The sequence below is a fragment of the Erpetoichthys calabaricus genome, chromosome 8 (genome assembly GCF_900747795.2).
Source record: "Erpetoichthys calabaricus chromosome 8, fErpCal1.3, whole genome shotgun sequence".
NCBI lineage: Eukaryota > Metazoa > Chordata > Cladistia > Polypteriformes > Polypteridae > Erpetoichthys > Erpetoichthys calabaricus.
Genome location: NC_041401.2, coordinates 142,274,526 through 142,301,612, shown reverse-complemented (window position 1 = coordinate 142,301,612; position 27,087 = coordinate 142,274,526). Strand labels below are relative to the sequence as shown.

Genomic DNA, 27,087 nt, shown 5'->3' with positions numbered 1-27,087 from the left:
CTAATTAGCAGGAGTGACATAGGGGCACTGAACCTGTGGCAGAAGGTACAGATTAGTTTTTTGGTTGTTAAATGTACAATGTGTGTTTGCACACAAGTGTACTGTCTACTAATTCTGAATTATTTCCTTGTAATACCATCATAATTTTCACTTGCTGCCAAATGCACTTCATAATGCTACTGAATTTGTACTTGTTTGAACTGAAGAATGACGTTCTAAGACCAGTATGTTTACAATCAAATGAGGTGATTGAACAAAAAGTTTTTTTAAAAAAATATGAATAATGACATTAATATTAAGCAATAAACAAATTCAGGATAATAATGTACTTTGGCACTGGTCTGCTATGGATTGTCATGTAGCCTTAATTTGCTTCTTTACCTCAAACACATTTTCTTTTTTTGTGGCAAATACATCTATTATTTCTTGATCCACTGCTGAAAAGATTGCCACTGTATCTGTTACATGTTCTTCTATTTTATGAAAAATAAAACTCTAAACTTATCTAAGTTCTCCCATAATACATAATACATCCCTTCAGTTTCACACGTAAAGTAACAGGTTCTCAATCTGAAGATGTTGCACCCTTCTTTGTGCTTTTTAAGCAATGAAAGATGTTCTTGAGTGTTGAAGGTAGGTAGGCGGGGCAATTTATCTTTAACTTTAGTAAATTTTTCCTTAGAAATTTGAATGTACTTGTATACAATGCTTAATTTTAATTATTTTTTTTTATTATTGATGAGGGATTCTGATTGGATAAATGTTATTTTGGAAAATTTACAAAACGGCCCTAGATTTCAGTTATGGGGGACAAAAATTGCCCCTTGAACTACTTCAACTCTGCTGAGTGCTAATCGAAAACTTCTTTGTGTTATTTTGGTATCAAAAATAGACTTTACTCTTGTACAAATATTTTCACAAATTTAATAGGTCTAATTGTTAACCAAAGCATTCAAATGGGTCACTAATTATAGTTTTAACTGGATTGAGTTCACACCAAAAAAAAACAAAACTTTTTTACACTTGAAGGTTGATGTGCAAAGTATAAATATGAAAATAAATAAAAGATGAAAACTTTATTTTTCTTTCAAACTAACCTGAAAAATTTGACCAGATTTACTGCAAATAAAAATGCAATAATGCAGAAAATAAAGTATTTTTAATGCACTGTATTGTAATAAAATAAATATTAATCATCCCATAATCTCTTACCTTTGATGTGGCTATCAGACAGTCTAGCACGCAGTTGTTCCAGTTCTAGAGAATGTTTTGTTTTTAACTCTTGTATTTCAGCAAAGTATCGATCACTAAGATCTGTTTTCATATTCAAGAGATCCTCTTTGAACTTAAGTGTTAATGTAGATCTCTGTGCTTCAAGTTCATTAAGATGTTTTTCTTCCAGTTTTAAACGGAGCAAATCCAGTTCCATCTGTCCAGAATGAAAAAGTTATAACCTTAAATTTTTTTTTCAATTAATTTTTTTCATTTTTAAAAATGTAACTTTTTGAATCAAGTACAGAGAGAATATAAATCTAGCATTTCAAAATTATAATGTAAGTAACTGGAGCAATATATGCGTTACCCTTGAAAACTAGCAAGTCATTAAAATGCTTGGTCTTACTCTCTACTCTTGGTCATTTCTTCTTCATTGTCATAAAGCATCTTTTATAGTATTAAAAAAAATAAAGAAGTGTTATTTAAATGGAACTGGCATGAACTTCAACAAAACTGAATTCACCATAAAAGGGTGAGGAGTCTTAGCCTCCTTTTTTTAATTTCAACTGCCAACTGAAAATCTATTATTACCTTGTAGCTCTTTCTTGAATGGTGTTGATACAATAATACTTTGATAGCAATGAGAGCACTTGAACTTTAGTTTAACTGATATTTTCAAATTTTCTAAGGGTTAAGACAAGTAAGTTCTCATTTTATACCATCATTTTGTCCAAGTATGAAGATGATAAATACATTATAGCGTAAATCATAATGGTTATCTGTGCTGTAGACCACAGCATTAACAATGTAATTTACTTCATTTGCTATTTTCAGTTTCTTGCATATGGAATTTATTTTTTGCATACCCCAACTTACTGAGTTATAGGGTCAGAGTGCAGTGTCAGCTATTTGTATAGTGCCCCTGGAGCAACTGCAGGTAAAGAGCCTTGCTCAAAAGGCCCAATGGAGTTGCATTCCTTTTGTCACTGCCGGGATTCAAACAGGCAACTAAATTTCATTCACATTCTACAATATGTGGTTGAATTTTAGATGGCTGTATATTTATGTGCAGTTTGCACAGGTAATGTTTTTGATCAATATCATCACTACCAAAAACAAAACAATACCAAATTATGGACCATTTTCTTCATTTTAGAATTAAAAGATTTCAAAAGTGTAAGGTGATTTATGTTCAACATTATTTATACTTCAATTTTCTGAAGGCTGCTGTAAACACAAGAGACAGAAATCCACAATTTTTAAAAGTTGTTGTTAGGGATCAGACTTCTAAAAATACATTCAGCACAATCGCCTGGACAAGAGCACCTCTGATTTGCCAATGCACACATACATAGTACTGTACATGCATTTATAATTGGTTACAACACTCTTTTGCTGTTTTGCTGAGCCATTTTTAACTCTGAAACTCAATCTCCGACAGAGCCAGAGTACTCAATATAATGCAGCAAATACCACTTTTCATCCTTCCTATATGGTTGATGGGCTTAGACTGAAGTGGTCATAAATATGGTTTCTCGTCATCTTAGGCCATAACTTGACATGGTTGGAAAACTGGGGACCATAAACTTATAGACCAGATTTTAGAAAGGCATCAACTGGGGTGGGCGGTGCGGTAGCACAGTGGGTAGCGCTGCTGCCTCGCAGTTAGGAGTCCTGGGTTCGCTTCCCGGGTCCATCCTGCGTGCAGTTTGCATGTTCTCCCCGTGTCTGCGTGGGTTTCCTCCCAGAGTCCAAAGACATGCAGGTTAGGTGCATTGGAGATTCTAAATTGTGTGTGCTTAGTGTGTGCGCCCTGTGGTGGGCTGGCGCCTTGCCAGGGGTTTGTTTCCTGCCTTGCGCCCTGTGCTGGCTGGGATTAGCTCCAGCAGACCCCCGTGACCCTGTAGTTAGGATATAGCGGGTTGGATAATGGATGGATGGATGGATGGATCAGCTGGGGTGTACGTACATCATTTATGCATTAAAAGGAAATTCTTTAAAGCAGTGGTCCCCAACCTTTTGACAGCAAGGACCACCTTACTACAAATATTTTTTTCCAGGGACCGGGGGGGGGGGGGTTATTGTGGTTGAGGATGCGGGGCAGGTTCGCAGGGCAGTTTCATACATAATTTACATTACATTTCTATTATTATTATTAAGCAGTTCGCATATGTTTGCAATCCGAGATTTCTCTTCTTTTTTTTTGCATACAACAAAGACATATGCATTGCATTTGTCATTCCAACAGATTGCACATCACAAACATTAACACTGTTATCGTTTTTTCGTGTCTGTCGTTTCTATAGGAGGATGACAATGAGTTAAATTCCAATGGATGTTTTTCAAATGTTGACAAGCAATAAGCAAAAGGTATCACTGAAAACCACAGAAAACAAAAACACCAAAAAAAAAACCAGCACAAGGAAAGTTCGAAGAAAGATTTTTTTTTTTTTTTTACAATGCTTCTGTTTGGGGATTGTTGTGCAAATGTGTACATCTGAGCTGCGACCACAGATCTAACTGCTCTGTGGATGATTCATTCAAGCATTTCAAGGTCACTTCGTTGTAATGAAAGTATCTGCTGAATGTTCTTCGTAGTAACGAGATTTCTATAGACTCGTGTCATATGTGGAAACTGTCGGGACCATAAAAATACTTTGTTGTAATACTCTCTCACCTCGGTGTCTCTACTCTCTCAGTGCCGCTGCAAAGCCTCGCCCGCCAAGCATTCTGAAAAGTCTGAGTGAGTCTCCGTTGCCGGCAGTTCTCCCATGGCCCGGCTGTCAGACGGCTGCGGCCCGGTAGTGGGCCGCGGACCAGGGGTTGGGGACCCCTGCTTTAAAGTATCATGATTATTGTATAGTAGATGGGGGAGAAGTCAGACACTCATTTTTTGTTTTTCATTCTATGATTACAGCAGAGTGTATGCATTTTTGAACCATTTTAGCTAAACCGAATGTTGTGCTAAACAACTACAGATGTATTTTACTTCACAATATTCTGCTCCAGCATTTCCCATTTGCAGACTAACTACCATTACATTAGTTGTTCTTTGCAACATATTTCCACACACCTCCAGTTACTGTTAACAGAGAAGGGAACATGTGTCCTTCTGTAAGGAACAACACTGCCAAAAATCTACGGTAAAAGTGAATTGTTATCAGCTTTGATTGGTTTCTATAAACAGGCCTCTAAAAGGCAAAAAGCATATTTTCCTGAAATCAGAATTCAGGCCACTGCTCAGTGGAATTTCTTCAACAGATTTTAGGTTACTTGTTTCACATTTCTTTCTGGTTTCTACTGATTGCCTTTGTAAACTGTTCAGAGAATGTTTTTGAATTATTAAATTAAATTATCTTAACAAAACTATGCCAGGACTATTAAAAAAATTCTAAATTTACTTTCAAAATTGTTCAAAAGACTGTACAACAACTGCATAAAACAAATGAACTAAAATAAAGATTGCACCACATAAACAATAAGGGAGAAAACAGAAAAAAAGTAAATGTCAAACAGATATTGCCTCAGATGCACTAGCTTCATCAAACAGGCTACCTTGTTTTGCTCCAGTTTTTCTGTCATTTCTCTAAGAAGATCTGATCGTTCAGTATTGAAAATATCTTCATCCGCAGAACTACAGAAAGAAAATTTTCATTATGAGTTTAATGCCAACTGCTTTTTAGTTACTGCTTCAGCAAAACAATGTAGAGTTGACTTTAATCAACAGAATAGAATCAGATCAGATTTGATTCTTGTATGCAGATATGCCACAGTAACAGTCATTCACAAATTTCTTTTCTTTCTATGACTATGGTATATTACAAAACTAAAAAAAAAATTCTAGATTCTATGAATGCAAAAATAAAACACTTGGAAAACAAATGAAGGAATTTTTATACAAGGGAAAATTAAAAGATAAAAGTATAATATTTGAATAAACACTTTGACAAACAAAAACACCACAATTACAATGATTCCTTCAATTTCTTTAAGAATGAACATGATAAAAACCTAAAACTCTTATCAAAAGTTGCAACAATGTATAGACGTTATAAGAAAAATAAATCTGAAAATAAACTTTCTTTATATTTTTAATTATTTTAAAACAGAAAGCAGTTAGCTGACTGGCAGGAGTACACACCTAATATATAAATAGAACTAAATGCCAAGGTGGCCATCATTACGAGTGGAGGTGTGTTGGAGAAGAGGTTGTACTATTATAAAGAGTTATATGAATGGAGACCTACACAAATTTTCAAACGAACAAACAAACAATCACTAGAAAAAGGATACAGAATACTTTTGATAAAGAAAAAGAAAACAGGGTTTTATTTAGTGTTTGAAATACATGGGGAGGTGAGTGAATGCACTCGTTATTATGAGTGGAAATGAGGGGGTACATAAACTTTCAGTGAATAATAAGCACACTGCAGCATAAAACAATGACAGGTAAAGTATGTCTTAGAATGATTTAGCCAATTCTGACACTCAAATAAATTATACCGTTCCACTTCTGTATTTTGTGTGATACTAAAGTTATGAGCTTGTCGGCTTTTATATGTTAGACAACAGAATGAACAATTATTTAATAGTTCCTTTTAACATGCAGATTCTTTAAATCTTTAAATTGAAGTGTATGCAATTACTCAGTTACAGAAAAATAAAAGATGCTTTAGCATAATTATTTTCTGTATAGTTTCACTGAAAAAAGCATACCATCCAACTAAACTTTTATGTATGCAAAAATGTAAAACCATTTTAACTTTTTAAGATATTAAAAGTATGTAATAATCTGAATATAAAATTTTCAACGTAAAAGTGTGCACAATTCTACAAAGACAGACTGGGACTTATTTCTAAACAAAAAAAAAAAAAAATCGCTTCCACTTTTTTTACCTGATATCTACAGAATCTGAAGCAGTGCTAGTAGTCACTTTCTCCAATAGGCGATGATGAAGATGAGCAATTTCCTCTTTATAACTGTTTCCTGTCTCATATAACTTTTGCTCAAAATAGGTTCTCAGATTCTCCAGCTCCCTTTCATGTTGGCTCTTCAGATCAAGTCTCTGCTGTGTTAACTCCTGCTTTAATCGCTCAATATCTTCAACGTGAGATGCACGTGCCAATAGTTGCTCTTTAAGCTCTATAACACAGAAATTCTTCAGATTAACGCTACCCCATTTCAAGAACATGTCAGATGACAATAAACAACAAAAAAGTTATTTGTTAACTCGCTTTTATATTTTTTCATCATGGAATTGTTCTTTTTTTCCCCACTTTGTTCTTTGGTTGATATACAAAGGAGAGGAAAACTGGTAAAGTATTTTTTTTTTTGGTTTTTTTTTTTTAGTGTTATTTAACGTAAAATTTATTTAACATTAATATAACTAAAACTGCATAGCCTGGATTTATTACTAAAATTAGCAGTCTAGGTGTTTGCATTAAAATACTGTATAAAATGTAAAGTCTCATATTACAAGTACTGTAACAAGGCTCTTTTTTACTTTACATCAACTGCAACTATGTGACATGCATTTATATCCATTCATTCAGCCCATTCTTTTGTTCAAAGTTTATAAGTAATGCCTAAGAACAATCATTAACATATGTTTACAACTGGAGAACTGGCAAGATTTAAGTGAAATGCTTAGACTTACACTAAAAGTGGGAAAATTATTGTATGCGTCTTACATGGTTAACTGGCAAATAATCTAACAGCTGGCAATTCTTAAAAATATGCCATGAGCAGTATAAATTATTTTATCTCTGTCAACAACGAATCATGTCTGGTGGAATCACAGACGTATTCAAATCAAGACCAAGGAGGCCTTCAGGAACTAGATCGAAATAAGGCTAGCAGCTATCAAAACCATGCACAAACACATTTTGCAAGATTTCAAGCCACAGAACATGTTTCCATAACTTAACCTATGGACTGTGTTATTATCTAGCTGCAACAGAGACCAAAAGAAAGAAATAAGAATGTTTCCCTAAAGCTTTACGGGCACTTAAGCTTCAATAACTGCTTAAGCATGTAAACATTTCTACCTCAATTTGGTTATTGAATTCAACAGCATTACTAACTTTTCATAGACAAAAGACACTTTATCACAGCACATGCAATAAACAGTATTTTTTAAGATGAAAGTATTGCTTTGGTTCTGTTGCATCACACATTACCAAACAAAACGTACACTCTTGCATTGAAAGATAACATTATTTATAGCTTAAATGCTTGTGAAGGAATCTGATGAACAACTAACATGTGTTTAAGATATTAATAGTATGTTGTTTAGGAATAAAATGGTCCACAGGGATTTTCTTTTGTCTGCCATGTGTGTATCACAGTAGTTTAAATCTTCCTCTACTTCACTGCAACAAAGTGCACAACTTATATAGTGTACTTTTACTTATTACATAATGTATGTGTGTTTACACACTAATTAGTTATGTGTGTATTTTAGGCATCTGTTTAGGAAAAGAAGACCCAAAACACAATTATCAGGTGTAACTGGGAAAGACCTTCAAGTTACAATATAAAACCATCCAAAAGATCAGTTTACTCAACCATTTAATCTATTTGAGGGCCACTTGAAGCTGAAAAGGCCAACGCTTAAAATAGCCCTGGACATTTTAACAGCCACAAGACACCTGAATTTTTTTAGGATGTGGAAGTACCTGAAGAAAACTCAGAGACTTAGGAAGAGCATGTAACCTTTGCATAGTGAGCAGGGCTAGTATTCAAGAAGTGGATGCAAAAGGGGGTACGCATTTCATCAATGTAAGAAAACCAAAATGCAGTTTATAAAAACATCTATGACATAAGATACAAGTGTATGTGATCTAGGAGTTTTGTTACATATAAAAGTATTCTTTGACTTAATAACTAAAACTGCTTGGCTTACTATATTTTAATACTTTACCTATGTTAAAAGTGTGAGGACGGGCTGGATAAAGAATTCCTTTACACCCGTTCAGAATACTGTTAGAAATCAAGTTGACAAATGTGTTTCTAATCTATAAACATACCACCAAGTTCTTGTCTGCTTGTTCTAGTGTTCTCCAGTTGGGACCAGAGATGTTTAATTTCTTGGTCAGAATGAGTTTTAAGATCATCATACATCCTTTGCAATGCTTCATTCTGAAAATACACAAAATGAAAAAATATAAATGTTAAGTATGTTAAATTTTTCACATAAGTAACAGTGCATCACAGTGAGACAAAATATGTTCAGAATACCAATTTAACCAAGTCAATAACGGTTACATCTTACCTGCTTCTTCTGTTCAGCTTCTGCATCCCGATGTTTTGTTTCTAATATTTGAAGCTGCTCTACATACTTCTGGCGTAAGCTGTCTTCAAGATCTGTAATGGCCATGGTATGCTTTTCCACCAAGTCTTCATGAATGGCTAATAAAAGTAAACACGTAAACAACTAGCTGTGTTATATATCTAAAACAAGTTGAAACTTAAGTAATCAATGTACAGCTTAGCATATTCTGCATTAACATTTCCAGTACACCATCTATTGAAATGTACAGTATCTTGTAAAGCATATAGTAAAATGCATTACATTTTTCATTCCAACAGATGACACATCACTCACATTACCACTGCTTTCACAAATCCCATGCATGTAAGAGAGACAAAGCCCCAGATGGACACACAGATACACCCCATTTTTTCCACTTTTTCTTCAAATTTAATCAGTTGAAATGCAATGAATGAATTAAAATGGTGAAAATCTAGTTTAGCAAAAAACTGGGAAAAAAAAAGAAATTTAGTAATATTACAAATGGGAATAACTAAGGTTGCAACCTACAGGTGTTCTGCAGCAATGAAAGTAAGTGTCAGTGTGTACTATGTCCTACACAATCCAAATGCAACTGGAAAATGATTGAAACCTGATAGGAAGAGATCTGGCAGACAAAGTCACAACCCAATCACAAGACAAGTTTCTGAGGGTCACCAGATTGCGTGATAGATGCCTCACAGCACAACAGCTTGATAGACAGAGGGTTTTAAAGTAATCGACAGAAGTTGGAACACCTGTGCAAACTATTTGCTTCAACTTGCAAGGCATAATTTACTTTAATAACTGCAGAACATTTGTAGGTTATAACGTATTAGTTGTCCCCTAAGGTAGGACCATTTGTAATATTCTAAAATTTCCTTTTCTTTCAGTTTTTGCTAACCTAAACTTTAAATGTAAATGTCTGACAGTTTACTGGTCACCTTTTCACCATTTTAGGTCATTTATTGAATTTCAATTGATTAAAATTAAAGAAACCTGAGGTGTTCTAAAAGTTTTAATGAGTTGTGTGTGTATATAATTTCATGTAAAAAATATATTTCTTAGCGTGGGATTTTATTCCCCAATGAATAAATGTACTTCAAGTAAAGGTTGGGTTTTTCTCTGTTTTGTGTTGTGAGCATATATTTTTTGGAAAAAAAAAAAAGAATTTATTAAAAGCCTAAGAACACATCTTAACCAGGGGTGCCAATAATTGTGGATGGCGCTGTATATGTGTGTGTGTGTATTATATTATTTATATTGTATATATATATATATATATATATATATATATATATACACTGTATGTATATTATATATATATATGGAAGAGAAGGTCTGTGATACGGTTTGCATATTTGCAGTTGGAGATCCACAAAGGGAGAAAAAATGAATCACGTATCATAAAATAGTTTTATTCCTGAGCTTTCAACCCCTATCGGGGTCTTCATCAGAGGATAATGCTTAGACTTACAAGAATCAAAGGCAATATATAGCAACACATTCAGTATGGGGGGGGGCATTGGGGGGGTGGGTGGAGGTGACTAAGTCAGTATAATCAAGGGGGGGGGTTGTATAGTTTAATTAATGTGTATATGTCCTTCTTAAGTTGGCATATGCTGGGTTTATGTCCAAGTGTCTGTTGATGGCGTTTTCATCTGATAGCCAAGACTCGGCCAACTCTCTGGCGCTTTTTGTACTGGCCTTAAATTTTACTTTTACGTTGTCCCAGTTGAATGTGTGTCCTGTCGATTTAGTATGTGCATATATCAAAGATAGTGCGTCCTTTCTTCTGACGGCGTTGCGATGTTCCTGTACACGTGTTGAGATTTTTTTTGACGTTTGTCCTATGTATACAGCTGAGCAAGAATTGCATGGAATACTATAAACTGCGTTTCATGTTTCGGCTGTCGATTTCTTGTTTTTAGCATTAAACAGGACCATGCGCAGATTGTTGGTGGGTTTATGTGCTATTCTGATGCCCCACTTGGTCAGGGTGCATGCCGTGCCTTCTGACACATTATGGTGGTACGGGAGTGAATGCCAGGTGGGGTGGGGGTTCTGATTTACGTCGATTGTATGCTGATTCCTTTGGCGTCTGCTGTGTAGACTCCGATTAATGAATGATTTTGAGTATCCGTTCGAGGTGAAAAGTTGAAACAGATAGCGTCTCTCATTAATTTTTGTTTCCTTGGTATTACAATGCGTGTGGACTCGTTTAAATAGGGTTTTCACGCAGCTCCGTTTATGAGATACCGGGTGGTTGCTGGCGTAGTGTAGGATCTTGTCTGTGTAGCATTGTTTGCAGTAAACACTTGTGGTCAGGGTGGCGTCACTATTTCTTTTGATGTAAATGTCCAGGAAGTTGATGTGTCGATTGTTTTCTTTTTCCATTGTGAACTGGATTGCAGGGAATATTGTGTTAATATGATTGAAGAACTCATTCAGCTGGTTCTTTCTTAATATGACGAATGTGTCGTCTACATAGCGTATCCAAATTTTGGGTGTAATCTGGGATAAAGCTATGTTTTCAAATCGTTGCATTACCAGTTCAGCTAGGAGTCCAGATAACGGTGATCCCATCGGCATGCCTTCTTTCTGTGTGTAATACTTGCCATTGAAATGAAAGTGCATTTTTTGGCAAAGTGATATTAGGTGCATTATGTCTTTGATGGACAGTTTGGTTCTTGTCTCTATGGTGGGGTCACTATCCAGTTTCATTAATAATGTTTCTGTGGCCAGTTGGATCGGGATCATGGTGTATAGCGATATAACATCAAACGAGACCATGATCTCGTCCTCGGCGATGGATACGTCATTCAAGCGCTGTAATGCCGACTCCGCGCTGTTGACGGAATAATCTGTCTACACAGCAGACGCCAAAGGAATCAGCATACAATCGACGTAAATCAGAACCCCCACCCCACCTGGCATTCACTCCCGTACCACCATAATGTGTCAGAAGGCACGGCATGCACCCTGACCAAGTGGGGCATCAGAATAGCACATAAACCCACCAACAATCTGCGCATGGTCCTGTTTAATGCTAAAAACAAGAAATCGACAGCCGAAACACGAAACGCAGTTTATAGTATTACATGCAATTCTTGCTCAGCTGTATACATAGGACAAACGTCAAAAAAAAAAAATCTCAACACGTGTACAGGAACATCGCAACGCCGTCAGAAGAAAGGACGAACTATCTTTGATATATGCACATACTAAATCGACAGGACACACATTCAACTGGGACAACGTAAAAGTAAAATTTAAGGCCAGTACAAAAAGCGCCAGAGAGTTGGCCGAGTCTTGGCTATCAGATGAAAACGCCATCAACAGACACTTGGACATAAACCCAGCATATGCCAACTTAAGAAGGACATATATACATTAATTAAACTATACAACCCCCCCCCCCCTTGATTATACTGACTTATTCAGTATTGGGGGGGGTGGGTGGAGGTGACTGTGTTGCTATATATTGCCTTTGATTCTTGTAAGTCTAAGCATTATCCTCTGATGAAGACCCCTGATAGGGGTTGAAAGCTCAGGAATAAAACTATTTTATGATACGTGATTCATTTTTTCTCCCTTTGTGGATCTCCAACTGCAAATTATATATATATATATATATATATATATATATATATATATATATATATATATACAGTGGTGTGAAAAACTATTTGCCCCCTTCCTGATTTCTTATTCTTTTGCATGTTTGTCACACAAAATGTTTCTGATCATCAAACACATTTAACCATTAGTCAAATATAACACAAGTAAACACAAATGCAGTTTGTAAATGGTGGTTTTTATTATTTAGGGAGAAAAAAAAATCCAAACCTACATGGCCCTGTGTGAAAAAGTAATTGCCCCCTGAACCTAATAACTGGTTGGGCCACCCTTAGCAGCAATAACTGCAATCAAGCGTTTGCGATAACTTGCAATGAGTCTTTTACAGCGCTCTGGAGGAATTTTGGCCCACTCATCTTTGCAAAATTGTTGTAATTCAGCTTTATTTGAGGGTTTTCTAGCATGAACCGCCTTTTTAAGGTCATGCCATAGCATTTCAATTGGATTCAGGTCAGGACTTTGACTAGGCCACTCCAAAGTCTTCATTTTGTTTTTCTTCAGCCATTCAGAGGTGGATTTGCTGGTGTGTTTTGGGTCATTGTCCTGTTGCAGCACCCAAGATCGCTTCAGCTTGAGTTGACGAACAGATGGCCGGACATTCTCCTTCAAGATTTTTTGGTAGACAGTAGAATTCATGGTTCCATCTATCACAGCAAGCCTTCCATGTCCTGAAGCAGCAAAACAACCCCAGACCATCACACTACCACCACCATATTTTACTGTTGGTATGATGTTCTTTTTCTGAAATGCTGTGTTCCTTTTACGCCAGATGTAACGGGACATTTGCCTTCCAAAAAGTTCAACTTTTGACTCATCAGTCCACAAGGTATTTTCCCAAAAGTCTTGGCAATCATTGAGATGTTTCTTAGCAAAATTTAGACGAGCCCTAATGTTCTTTTTGCTTAACAGTGGTTTGCGTCTTGGAAATCTGCCATGCAGGCCGTTTTTGCCCAGTCTCTTTCTTATGGTGGAGTCATGAACACTGACCTTAATTGAGGCAAGTGAGGCCTGCAGTTCTTTAGACGTTGTCCTGGGGTCTTTTGTGACCTCTCGGATGAGTCGTCTCTGCGCTCTTGGGGTAATTTTGGTCGGTCGGCCACTCCTGGGAAGGTTCACCACTGTTCCATGTTTTTTGCCATTTGTGGATAATGGCTCTCACTGTGGTTCGCTGGAGTCCCAAAGCTTTAGAAATGGCTTTAAAACCTTTACCAGACTGATAGATCTCAATTACTTCTGTTCTCATTTGTTCCTGAATTTCTTTGGATCTTGGCACGATGTCTAGCTTTTGAGGTGCTTTTGGTCTACTTCTCTGTGTCAGGCAGCTCCTATTTAAGTGATTTCATGATTGAAACAGGTGTGGCAGTAATCAGGCCTGGGGGTGGCTACGGAAATTGAACTCAGGTGTGATACACCACAGTTAGGTTATTTTTTAACAAGGGGGCAATTACTTTTTCACACAGGGCCATGTAGGTTTGGATTTTTTTTCTCCCTAAATAATAAACACCATCATTTAAAAACTGCATTTTGTGTTTACTTGTGTTATATTTGACTAATGGTTAAATGTGTTTGATGATCAGAAACATTTTGTGTGACAAACATGCAAAAGAGTAAGAAATCAGGAAGGGGGCAAATAGTTTTTCACACCACTGTATATATATATATATATATATATATATATATATACACACTAAATATAATGAACAGATATATTTTTAATATGTGTAAAGCCAACAGCATATGTGTAAATACATTTTAATTATTGCTAACACAACTGTTTAGATTTAAAAAGTTAAGACCTGTGATATCTCAATTGTATTTTTAAAAATATGTCAAAAATTATGAAAAAACAGACATTAAAAGATACAAAATAATGCTTATATTTAAAACAAACTTTAAAGTAAATGATAAACCATTTATTTATCTGGGCCTGTATTTATCAAGCGTCTCTAGAGTAGAAAAACAGTCCTAACTGGCTCAAAATTCTCAGACTGACACTGATGTTAGGTTTGGATAGGAGCAGGCATAAAGTAATTTTATATATTTTGCTAAGTTGGGAAACTACTCCTAACTTAACCAGAATTTAGGAGAGCTTGTGAGCTGTCCTAACTCAATAGAAGCTTCTAGAGGATGCCATTCAGGCAGAGATTGGCAGGCACATACCAGAAAAGATTGTATGTGTTGGAGTCACTGAATAACAATGAACTCATAAAAGGATATCGATTTGACAGACATGGAATAATATCTGTCACAAATTATATACATTACATGACCGCACTATCTACATGGCCAAGTGCTACCAACCAAATTGAAAGTGTAATGTTACATGCAAAATGCAGTTTTGCAATATTGATGATTTTAATATGTCATTACCGATCATTTCTCGAAGTTTGCACCAAACTTTAAATGCTCTTACAACGTGTGAGGTAATAACGAAGATTGATACATTCACTTAGCACTCCATGTGAGGTCATTTTAATGTTAAAGCAAGCTCAATTTATGCAAATCGGCAAGCACATAAAAATCATTACCCCAAAAGTGGATGAGAACATAAATGGTACGTAAATCACAAGTGATATCGCAGTATTAGCAGACAGATTGTCAAGGATACAAACTGTACTTTAACAGCCAGCATATGTAGATAACGGGGGTTAAGGGTGTTTTCAGTGGGGAGGTGGATGGGGGAAATAAGACACAGACTCTCTGAGAACGAGATGAATACAGCCTCGTAGAAAATAAAGCAGGGGGGTTAACAATACAGAGGAAGACAATCGGGACACTGAAGAGTGAACATGACTTCAGAAGCAGCGCAAAAGCTGTGGTTAGTTACAGTGAAACTGTTACTGTGTGTCTTCTATTGGCATAACAGCAAAAAGGTGATTAATCTGAAAGTAAGGCTGATCAACCATCCATCCATTTTCTACACCTGCTTCATCCTGAACATGGTTGAGAAGAAGCAGGAGCCTATATCAGCAAGGGTAGGGTATAAGGCATTATTAAATAAATGTACCGTTATTGGGCTTTCCTTTTATTTGGTGCTGTGTGTGTCTGTCTTTCTATCTTGGTGTTCATTACAGTATTATTCATGATGCTACAAAGAGGCAAAATATATGTGGCGCTTAGTGCAATATTCTACCTTATGTTTTCCTTCTTCTTCGATTATTATCCATATTACTAACCGAGAATGCTAAACCGGATGATGGACGCAGGCACATCCGGCAATGGGCCGTAGCTGCAAAAAGACGTACTGCGCAGGCGCAAAAAGAGTCCGCGAGAGTCGGCTGAGGAGCCGAGAAAGGTGGACAAAAGAGGGTGAGAGAGGCGGATGAGGGGCCGCGAGAGGCGGACAAGACCACAGAAAAAAGGAGTGAACACAGGAAAAATGGAGAAATGAGGCGCAAAGAGCACTGAAAAAAGGAAAAGGCACATAAAAAAGTATTCAAACGCAAGCAAAGCACGAAACACATTGCACACGAAACTAGACCCAAAAAAAAAAAAAAAAAAAAGAGGCTCGCGCACAACAGCAAGGCACCCCCTCCCCTACAGGCACCGGACGGGACACACACCAAGAGGGGGATTCAACAAGCCCATGGAACACAAAAAAAAGAACACAAAACCACCCCACAGACCCTACAAGCAAGGGACGGGACACACACAAAGAGGGGGATTCAACAAGACACAGGAACACAAAAAGAAAGAAGACGCTCGCGCGACAACAATCCTCAACCCCCCCCCCCCCCCCACACACACACACACACAAACACCCCCCCACACACATCCATAAGAAGTGACACCCAAAGCCACATATTCTAAAGTGAACGTCAACACCTTCACACTAGACAGCATAGGTGTCAGCATTGGTGGATCTCCTTACAATAAAGCACTATTAACCGTTCAACTGCAGAAAAGGAAACATATTAACAGTGACTGCGATCCTCCTTATTACTTATCCATATTTCGCATGCTGAGAAAGAAACAAGTCATGAATACACGGTCACGGGTACAAAACGAAAGGAAATGATAACAGGAACGAACACGAAAGAAACAACAAAATAGACGGCTATGCAGCATAGGTGGATCTCATTACAATGAGGCACTATTAACCGTTCAACCGCAGAAAAGGCTCCATATTAACAGTGAGTGCAATACTCCTTATTACTTATCCATATTTCTAAAAGAAAAAATGTCTCGACTCCAAAAACGCAAAGCTCAACTAAAGCTTCTAACTAACGATGTACCTAAAAGTAAAAACTTTATGAACTGCATTAGATCCTACAATAGTTCATTTGCTTTTGCATATACCGGAGTAAATATCAGGCCACCAAAAGGCAATGGCCCATACTGCTTTCGCATATGTGCACAAATACTGCATCGCATTGGAACAGTGCACCCTGAAACAAATCAACAACGCAAATATGCACAAATCTACATCCTAGATCCACATGACGCAATCTATCAATCAAAGTGCTGCATCACAACAGGCACGGATTCAAAACGAAACACCTCCCGTCTCAGACATACGTTAATGGCAGCGAAGGCTACAACGGGCTTCTCACACAGCACAGGCAAATCGATTACAGCTCCAAAACAACACGTCCCAAATACTACACATGCAACAACGCGCCTCTCAAACGGCACAAGGAAAACATACACCAGGAAAATTCATTCGGATTAATGAATGTCATTTGCAATCATTGGCATTCACTTCACTTCCCTCAAGAAACAACTGGCAATACAAGTTATACATTTACACGTTGTTGTCAAAAGGGTCAAATTAGACTGCCTTCTTTACATTCATATACTGAATATCTACAGAAGCTTATAACTGACGATGTACCTGAAAGTGAAATCTTTATCAACTACATTAGATCCTACAAATCGGTATCCACTATGAACATTAACGGTGGCACTGCACGTGACATCCGTCTTGAAAAAATGTTGTTTATTGATGAATGTACAATGGCATGAAGTCACTTACTCAACACCATTCATAAACTTCTACAAACGTTTATGAATAATAATATTCGATTTGGAGGAAAGGTACTTTTATGAGGAGGAGATTTTAGACAGTGATTAGCTATTCTTCCAGATGCCATGCACTCAGCTATTGTTCAGTGCACCTTAAAATACGCAGACAATTGGCATTGCTTTCAAAAGATACAGTTAGTAAAAAAGATACGATGTCCAGAACCAGATCATAACAATTGCTTATTACAACTGAGAGATGGTACACTCACCAATACAGATGGACTTCAGCCACATATTATTACAGTTCCTCAAGCCTTTATCTGCGACGACTTAGTTACAGAGAGATTTGGAACAGCAATCTCATTAGACCAAATGCCCCTTTTAACACAACGCACTATATTATGTCCAAAAAATATTAATGTGGAAAACATAAATACCCAAGTCATTCCATTACTTCCTGGAGAGACACAACTCTTTCTAAGCTCTGACAAACTTGACTCTGATCACAACAATAACCATCTTAAATGACCTTACAAGTTCTGAGCTGGAATTACCTTTTACACTTAAACGGCGTGTATAAAGAAATTTTCAAATAAACCTTTACACTGTGCCACACACTTTATTGTTTGCTTTCTATTTGCATCATCTACACCGTCACACTATTCTATATCTCATTCATACATCATGCTCTTTGTCATTCCCAACACCAGGGGTTGTCGAGCGAAGCAAGCAGGGGGCGGAGCCCCCTAGTTACTACTATGATCATCATCATCATTGTGGTGAAGCCTCGGCGTTAGTATCAGAAAGCTACAAAACGTCATCCCAAGCGTCAATTTAGGGCAAGTTGTGTTGTAAAATCTCTGCGTCATTCATTTTTAGATTTGAACTCCAACTGTTAGCTGAGACTAAGACATATTATAAAAACTCCTACTCTGAGGAAGACAAACTCTTATCCTAGAGTGACATTTCTAGAAGTAATTCTGAGATGACTGACAAATACAGGCCTTGGTCTAAATTACTTTAATCTTTATTAATACATTTATTAGATGGCATGAAATATCAACTTAAAGAAGACTACACCTTTAATTGGTTTAAACCTTCTGGATGCAGCCTCTTAGCAGGATGCTCAATGACAAAGAAAATGAACAAAACTGGGAACATCTCAGTTTCAAATTAAACAGACAGATACAGTGCTATGTAAATGTTTGAGCACCCCTCTGAGGTTGCATGATAATTTGCTCTGTCTTCATAAGAGAAGATCACAGCAACATGCCATTTTTTTACTAGAAAAATGTAGACAAAGGGATGTTTATCAGACCAAAAATTCTCAGTGCAGTATTATTGAGTTAAGTGAAAAATTAAAATAAAATGTAAAAAAAAAAAAAAAAAAAAAAAGGATGTACAAAAGTTTGGGCACCCTTTTAATTGCATTAATTTGAAGATCTGTCATCATTTAATGCTGACAGGTGCAGCACAAAATTGCTTTGATTAGCTTATTAGACCTTAAACTACAAAGACAGATGCAACCAATCATGAAAAGGTTACCAATCTATTATAAAAAAAAATCTTGGAAGGAGACGATACGCAATTCTCTCGAAGACACTTTAACATGCCACGAGACAAGGCAGTGAGACAAAAGGACAGCTGCTGTACAGGCTTTTAAATGATCAACGCGCAGTGCGACAAGCAGAACATGCAGCTTGGCAGCAGCAAGCCAGCAGCTGATTCGACCGCATCTCCCATTCAGCACCCCCAACCCCACCCTCCACCCCCTTCGCAACATGAGCAGCAGAGATGCGAAGAGGCTGGTGCGTAGCGCGCCCCGGGGGATGGGGGGTTTGGGTTAGAGGGTGTGTGAGCGAAGCAAGCAGGGGCTAAGCCCCCTAGTTTAACATATGTAGTTGCTAGTTGTGCTTGTCCTTGCTTCTCTCTTAGGGTGTGACAACATGGGAACCTCTAAAGAACTCTCTACTGGCCTAAAAACTAAGATAATTTGTTGTTATGAATTAGGAGAAGGATACAAGAAATTATCACAAAGGTTTGGACTGTCTGTCTCCACAGTCAGAAATGTAGTTAGGAAATGGAAGGCCACAGGAACAATTATTGTGAAGGAAAGATGTGATAGGTCAAGAAAAATATGTGAAAGGCATAGCTGAAGGCTGGTTAGAATGGTCACAGACAAACCACAGGCCACCTCCAGAGACCTACAAGAACATCTGGCTGCTGATGGTGTCATTGCACATCGTTCCACAGTCCAGCGTACTTTGCACCAGGAACAGCTCGGTGGAAGGGTGATGCACAAAAAGCCTTTCCTGAGTACTCACCACAAAAAGAGTGACATGAGATATGCAAAAGCGCATCTGGACAAGCCACAAACATTTTGGAAAAAAATACTGTGGACAGATGAGACTAAGGTGGAGTTATTTGGTCACAACCAGAGGCACTATGCATGACAAAAAAGCATGCAGCATTCCAGGAGAACTTGCTGGCTACTGTAAAATTTGGTGGAGGATCCATCATGTTATGGAGCCATGTGGCTAGAACAGGTACTGGAAACCTTGTTGAGAGTCGCATGAATTTCTCCCAGTATCAGCAGATTCTTGACAAGAATGTTCAAGAGTCAGTCACAAAGTTGAAGTTACACCAGGGTTAGATGGTTCAGCACCACAATGATCCAAAGCACCCTTCAAAATCTACCAAGGAATTAATGCAGAGGCACAAGTACCATGTTCTAGAATGGCCACCCCAGTCCTCAGACGTGAACATCATTGAAAATGTATGGACTGATTTGAAGCAGGCTGTCTACGCTCGGAAGCCATCAAGCCTGACTGAACTGGAGGCATTTTGTATGGAAGAATGGTCCAAAATACCACCAGCCAGAATTCGGGGACTTGTCAGTGACTATAGGAGGTGTCTACAGGCTGTTATTTCAGCTAAAGGAGGCTCTACTAAATAATGATAGGATTATTCCTTTGGGGTACCCAAATTTATGCACCTGGCTATTTTTGTTTAAATACACATTAAATTGGTTCTGTTGGCCCAATAAAAAAGCTTTCACTACTGAAATGTTGAGGTTTCCATTAGGTATGAAAAAGTTTGGGACGCCTCAGCCTGCAAAATAATTTACTTTCAACAAAAAAAAAAAAGATAACAGTGGTATGTCTTTCATTTCCTAGGAACATTTGAGTACTGGGTGTTTTCTGAACTAAGATTTTTAGTGAAGCAGTATTTAGTTGTATGAAATTAAATCAAATGTGAAAAACTGACTGTGCAAAAATTTGGGTGCCCTTGTAATTTTGCTGATTTGAATGCATGTAACTGCTCAGTACCGATTACTTGCAACACCAAATTGGTTGGATTAGCTCGTTAAGCCTTGAACTTCATAGACAGGTGTGTCCAATCATGAGAAATGGTAATTAAGGTGGTCAATTGCAAGTTGTGCTTCCCTTTGACTCTCCTCTGAAGAGTGACAGCATGGGATCCTCAAAGCAACTCTCAAAAGACCAGAAAACAAAGATTGTTCAGTACCATGGTTTAGGGGAAGGCTACAAACACCTATCTCAGAGGTTTAAACTGTCAGTTTCAACTGTAAGGAATGTAATCAAGAAATGGAAGGCCACAGGCAACAGTTGCTGTTAAACCCAGGTCTGGCAGCCCAAGAAAAATACAGGAGTAGCATATGCACAGGATTGTGAGAATGGTTACAGACAACCCACAGATCACCTCCAAAGACCTGCAAGAACATCTTTCTGCAGATGGTGTATCTGTACATCGTTCTACAATTCAGCACAATTTGCACAAAGAACATGTGAATGGCAGGGTGATGAGAAAGAAGTCCCTTCTGCACTCAACCACAAACAGAATCGCTTGTTGTATGCAAATGCTCATTTAGACAAGCCAGATTCATTTTGGAACAAAGTGCTTTGGACTGATGAGACAAAAATTCAGTTATTTGGTCATAACAAAAAGCACTTTGCATGATGTAAGAAGAACACCGCATTCCAAGAAAAACACCTGCTACCTACTCTCAAATTTGGTGGAGGTTCCAACATGCTGTGGGGCTGTGTGGCTAGTTCAGGGACTGGGGCCTTTGTTAAAGTAGAGGGTCAGGTGAATTCAACCCAATATCAACAAATTCTTCAGGATAATGTTCAAGCATCAGTCACAAAGTTGAAGTTATGCAGGGGTTGGATATTCCAATAAGACAATGACCCAAAACACAGTTCGAAATCTACACAGGCATTCATGCAGAGGAAGAAGTACAATGTTCTGGAATAGCCGTCACAGTCCCCTGACTTGAATATCATCGAAAATCTATGGGATGATTTGAAGCAGGCTGTCCATGCTCGGCAACCATGAAATTTAACTGAACTGGAGAGATTTCATATGGAAGAATGGTCAAAAATACCTCATCAAGGGCTATAGGAGGCGTCTAGAGGCTGTTATATTTTCAAAAGGAGGCTCAACTAAGTATTGATGTAATATCTCTGTTGGGGTGCCCATATTTATGCACCTGTCTAATTTTGTTATGATGCATATTGCATATTTTCCCGTTAATATTTTCCCGTTAATCCAATTAACTTAATGTCACTGCTGAAATACTACTGTTTCCATAAGGCAAGTCAAATATTAAAAGGAAGCTGCTACTTTGAAAGCTCAGCCAATGATAAACAAAAATCCAAAGAATTAAGAGGAGTTCCCAAACTTTTTCATATGATTGAATGTTAAAATGAAGTTGCTGCCACAAAAGCTTAGCAAATTCTAAATTGATAGTGATTTTTATCAGGGGTGCCCAAACATTTACATAGCACTGTATGTGCTTTTTATTTACCTTAGTACAACTAAGTAAGTATTTATGTCTTACATTCTGCCTGTTCCTTCTCGGCATTCATTCTACTCAGTAATGTACTTTCATGATTTTTCAAGTCTTGAATTTGCACCTCTTTTTCAGACAAGATCTTCTTCATTTCTTCTAGGCTGGTTTTGGCAGTTTCTAAGTCATGTTCGTGCAGCTGTATTCAACAAAATAATTAGAAAAATACATGTAAGCATTTTAATTATAATAGTTCAAATAAGATAATTCACATATGCTCTGTAACAGAAGTGTCAAAGTCAAATTTTATTGAGGACCTAAAATAACACTATATATAATTAATTCTGGCCAGAATATATCACAAACAACTTCAGCAAAATTGTCTTTATAAACAAGACACAAGTACCTCTCTGACCATCACAATCATACACTCGCCTCACATCTGCTTTGAGACTGTCTTTTCTATCAGCTTCTTTTCTTGGGCATTGCAGAGGGGCATTAGAATGTGAAGCATAAATGTCAATTACGGATATCATCTAGATATGAAATGAATGTTAAAAGGTGGTTGAGAAATTCAATGGCCATTGCAGGCCATATGTAACAAGCTTTGAATATTGACAACACAGGCTGCAATAAAAAGGTCCCAGGGTTGGATTCGGCCTGAGAACCTTGAGTCTGACACTCTTGCCCTATAATCTCTATATATTATTTAGATTTTGAGAGAGAAGCAGGGACGAAGATGTCAGGAGAAGGGAACAGAGTGACATCAAAAGAGGGCGCCGGCAACGTGCGGACATTTCCTTCTGATCATTAGAAAAGCATCTCATGAACAGCTATAAGTGCTAGATCACAAGCCGCCTGCAACATTCATCCTTGTCTTTACTTTTTCTAAAGACATATATATATATATATATATATATATATACACACACACACACACATATATACATACACACATTATATATATATATATACACACACATTATAAACATATATATATATATATATATATATATATATATATATCTATACTAATAAAAGGCAAAGCTCTCACTGACTGACTGACTGACTGACTGAATGACTGACTGATCACTAATTCTCCAACTTCTCGTGTAGGTAGAAAGCTGAAATTTGGCAGGCTCATTCCTTACAGCTTACTTACAAAAGTTAGGCAGGTTTCATTTCGAAATTCTACGCGTAATGGTCATAACTGGAACCTCTTTTTTGTCCATATACTGTAATGGAAGGCAGCAAGATGGCCGTAGCAGACGGAGTTGCGTGTCGCGTCATCACGCCTCCCACGTAATCACGTGAACTGACTGTGAACTCAGTACATAGAAAAGAAGGAGGAGCCCCAAAGAGCGCTGAAGAAAACATTCATTACACAATTGACAAGGCAGCGAAACAATAAGAAGCGAGTGAGTGACGCATACAAGCATCTTCATAAGACACGAGGTATAAAAAAAGCACGGTGTAAACCGTAAGTTTAAATTAAGTTTATAGAAACGCTCCCGCTGCTGTTTGCAATACCATATTCGTGAGATACAAGTTTAATGAGAAGACACGAGGTATAAACGAGAGTTTGGATCACTTTGTAACAGAGTTAAAATTTCTGTAGCGAGAAACTTTTAACTGCCGGGTCTTAGCTGACATTAAATAAACCCATGGACATCGCAACATCACACAAGAGAGCGGCTCACGTCAAGTGACTGAACGCAGCAGGAGTGATCACTTCAATGAATCAAACCTGTTCAAAAAACACATTACACAATTGATAAGATAGGAAAAAAATATGAAACAAAGCACGGTATAAACCGTAACTTTAAATTAAGTTTATAGAAACGCTCCTGCTGCCGTTTGCAATACCATATTCGCCCCTGCAAAGCGCGGGGATTTTGCTATATATATTAAACTGTTTCAACCATTCTATGATCTGCTTCTCGCAACTGAAAGAGGGCACCGTGGCAGAAGTTAGCCGACTTGCTGACCAACCACAAGCGTTACCTGGTAGGTAACCACCCATACAATCAGATTGTGAATCAGACTACAAAAGCCTGCAATGTAATTACCCCGATCTACATGCTGTCAAATGAACGAACCACACGCCGTGGCACAACGTTAGGGGCTTCGCCTCTAGCGCTGACGTCCGAGGTTCAATTCCCGTAAGGGAGTGCAGTGAGTGTGTATGCCTGATGAGCCCACAATTACGGCGAAACATGTCGCGTACTATGCATCTTCAAAGCACGGTGTAAACCGTAAGTTTAAATTGAGTTTATAGAAACGCTCCCGCTGCCGTTTGCAATACCATATTCGCGAGATACAAGTTTAATGAGAAGACACGAGGTATAAACGAGACTTTGGATGACTTTGTAACAGAGTTAAAATTGCTGAAACGAGAAACTTTTAACTGCCAGGTCATGTCGCGTGTTCTCGGGTAGGTACACCAAAAAATGTATACATTTATGCATGTAATGGGCAAACAAAAATGTACTATACCCGAAAGCACTGCAGTAGTACTCAATGTATCTTTACTTCTTAAATGTTAATGTTTTACTGTTTAATAATTTATACGCTTCTTATATATATGTTGTTCAAATTCTTTTATCAAAATACCAGTAACAGCGCACTGCACAATAACGTGGAGTGAATACACTGGACATGAGCATTCATGTTATTTATCCTCTTTCTCTGTACGTTTACCATTCGTTTGCTCAGAGGTTGATGCGCTTGCTGCTTAATGAGCAGCTCTTCACCCTAGCGTCCCACTGCTTCTCTTCTTTCGTCGGCATCTTTTCCCGTTAAAACTGATTAAGTTAGTTTTTGTGTTGCGATAACTTAGTATGTTTTCTTTAATTTTTCAGTTAAGCTGGCACTTAAGTCTTCAATCTGCCTCAAGAATGATTAGCGAAGGTGGCAGGGAATGAAAACGGCACCCGTACGCATCCGCCACGGCCGCACTGGTGCGCGCAGCTGTGAGTTGATTCTACAATAAAATAAAAAGAGTAATAAAATCATCACCCCGAAAGCGAATAGTAGACGTGACGTAGTATATGCGTACCAAATTTCAAGTCAATAGGTGAAACGGTTTGCGAGCTACAGGTGATTTAAAATCCTGGACAGACAAACGAATAGCCACAGTAGCGTATTATAGAAGAAGATTTTACTGTTTAATAATTTATATTTATATGCAATGTGCTTCTTATATATTACTTCATATTCTCATATGATAATGATGTTAATGTTGTTTATATTGATTTCTATGTTAAAGGCAAAGCCCTATGTTTATGTATATATATGGTTACATAACCTCTTTAACACACTACTTCTCCGCTGCGAAGCGCGGGTATTTTGCTAGTCTATACTAATAAAAGGCAAAGCCCTCACTGACTTACTGACTGACTCATCACTAATTCTCCAACTTCCCGTGTAGGTGGAAGGCTGAAATTTGGCAGGCTCATTCCTTACAGCTTACTTACAAAAGTTAAGCAGGTTTCATTTCGAAATTCAAAGCGTAACGGTCATAACTGGAACCTCTTTTTTGTCCATATACTGTAATGGACTGCAGCTCGCTGGGCCGTGGGAGGCGGACTTGCGTATCGCGTCATCACGCCTCCCACGTAATCACGTGAACTGACTGTGAACGCAGTACGTAGAAAACAAGGAAGAGCCACAAAGAGCACTGAAGAAAACATTCATTACACAATTGAGAAGGCAGCGAAACAATAAGAAGCAAGCAAGTGACGCGTTCAAGCATATTCATAAGTGCAGCTAAGGCGGAAACAAAGCACAGTGTAAACCATAAGTTTAAATTAAGTTTGGCAAGATTGCTTTTCTCCTGTACAACTATACGTTGCATTCTCAACAGTAACCTTGCATGACTTGGTCATATTACAACTGGAGTGCTGAAATGACAACGTGGTATACAAAGAGAACTATAACAATCGTAATAAATGAACAATAAAACAGCGGAGAACCCGTGGATTAAATAAAAAGGCTGCTTCCTTGGCGAAGCAAGGAAAAAGGATGGCCTTATATGGCGTTCGTTTATAAAACAGCGGAGAAGCTGTGTAAAGACTGCTTCACAAAAAAACAGCAGAGCGCCTTATATGAGCAGGCAGTCAGCTAAAGAAGGGAATCAATAAATAACTATAATCGTAATAAATGAACAAAAAATAGCGGAGAATCCGCGGATTACATAAAGGAAATGGGTACCTGAACAGAAAAGTGAGTCTCAAATACCTACACAATAACAATCGTAATAAACGAACAATAAAACAATACAGAACCGCTAAGCAAGGAGAAAGGATGGCCTTATATGGCGATCGTTTATAAAACAGCGGACAGGCTGTGTAAAGGCAGCTTCACAAAAAAACACATCCTTAACAAATTGTTATTGGTATATTTTCCCTCAATTTAAAAAGGTTTTCTTTTCTTCTTAATTAAAATTTAAAAGCAATACTTCACCGCTGCAAAGCGCAGGAATTTGGCTATATGCCGTGAGTGTGTACGCCTGATGAGCCAAGAATTAGGGTGAAACACGTGTCGCGTACTCTTTGCATTATTTGACAGTAAACTATTTTCAACCGTTCTATGATCTGCTTCTCACAACTGAAGGCACCGTGGCGGATGTTAGCTGACTTGCTGGCCAACCATAAGCGTTACCTGGTAGGTAACCACCCATACAATCAGATTGTGATTCAGACTACGAATGCCGTGAACATGTGAATATATATATATATATATATATATATATATATATATATATATATATATATATATATATATATATATATATACTGTATGTGTATATATATGTAGATATGTATATATTTATACGTATATATATGTGGCCGGCACGGTGGCGCAGTGGGTAGCGCTGCTGCCTCGCAGTTGGGAGATCTGGGGACCTGGGTTCACTTCCCGGGTCCTCCCTGCGTGGAGTTTGCATGTTCTCCCCGTGTCTGCATGTGTTTCCTCCGGGCGCTCCGGTTTCCTCCCACAGTTCAAAGACATGCAGGTTAGGTGGATTGGCGATTCTAAATTGGCCCTAGTGTGTGCTTGGTGTGTGGGTGTGTTTGTGTGTGTGTCCTGCGGTGGGTTGGCACCCTGCCCGGGATTGGTTCCTGCCTTGTGCCCTGTGTTGGCTGGGATTGGCTCCACCAG

General features: G+C 37.9%; 1 protein-coding gene across 1 annotated transcript in view; it reads right to left on the bottom strand.

The window, feature by feature from the left end:
• pcnt (pericentrin) overlaps nucleotides 1-27,087 on the bottom strand; it is a 245,819-nt gene that overhangs the window by 165,580 nt on the left and 53,152 nt on the right. The window contains 6 exon segments of the mRNA XM_051931264.1: nucleotides 1,213-1,429; nucleotides 4,771-4,849; nucleotides 6,112-6,358; nucleotides 8,245-8,356; nucleotides 8,490-8,626; nucleotides 21,976-22,123. Coding sequence (XP_051787224.1) covers nucleotides 1,213-1,429; nucleotides 4,771-4,849; nucleotides 6,112-6,358; nucleotides 8,245-8,356; nucleotides 8,490-8,626; nucleotides 21,976-22,123 — 940 coding nt within the window.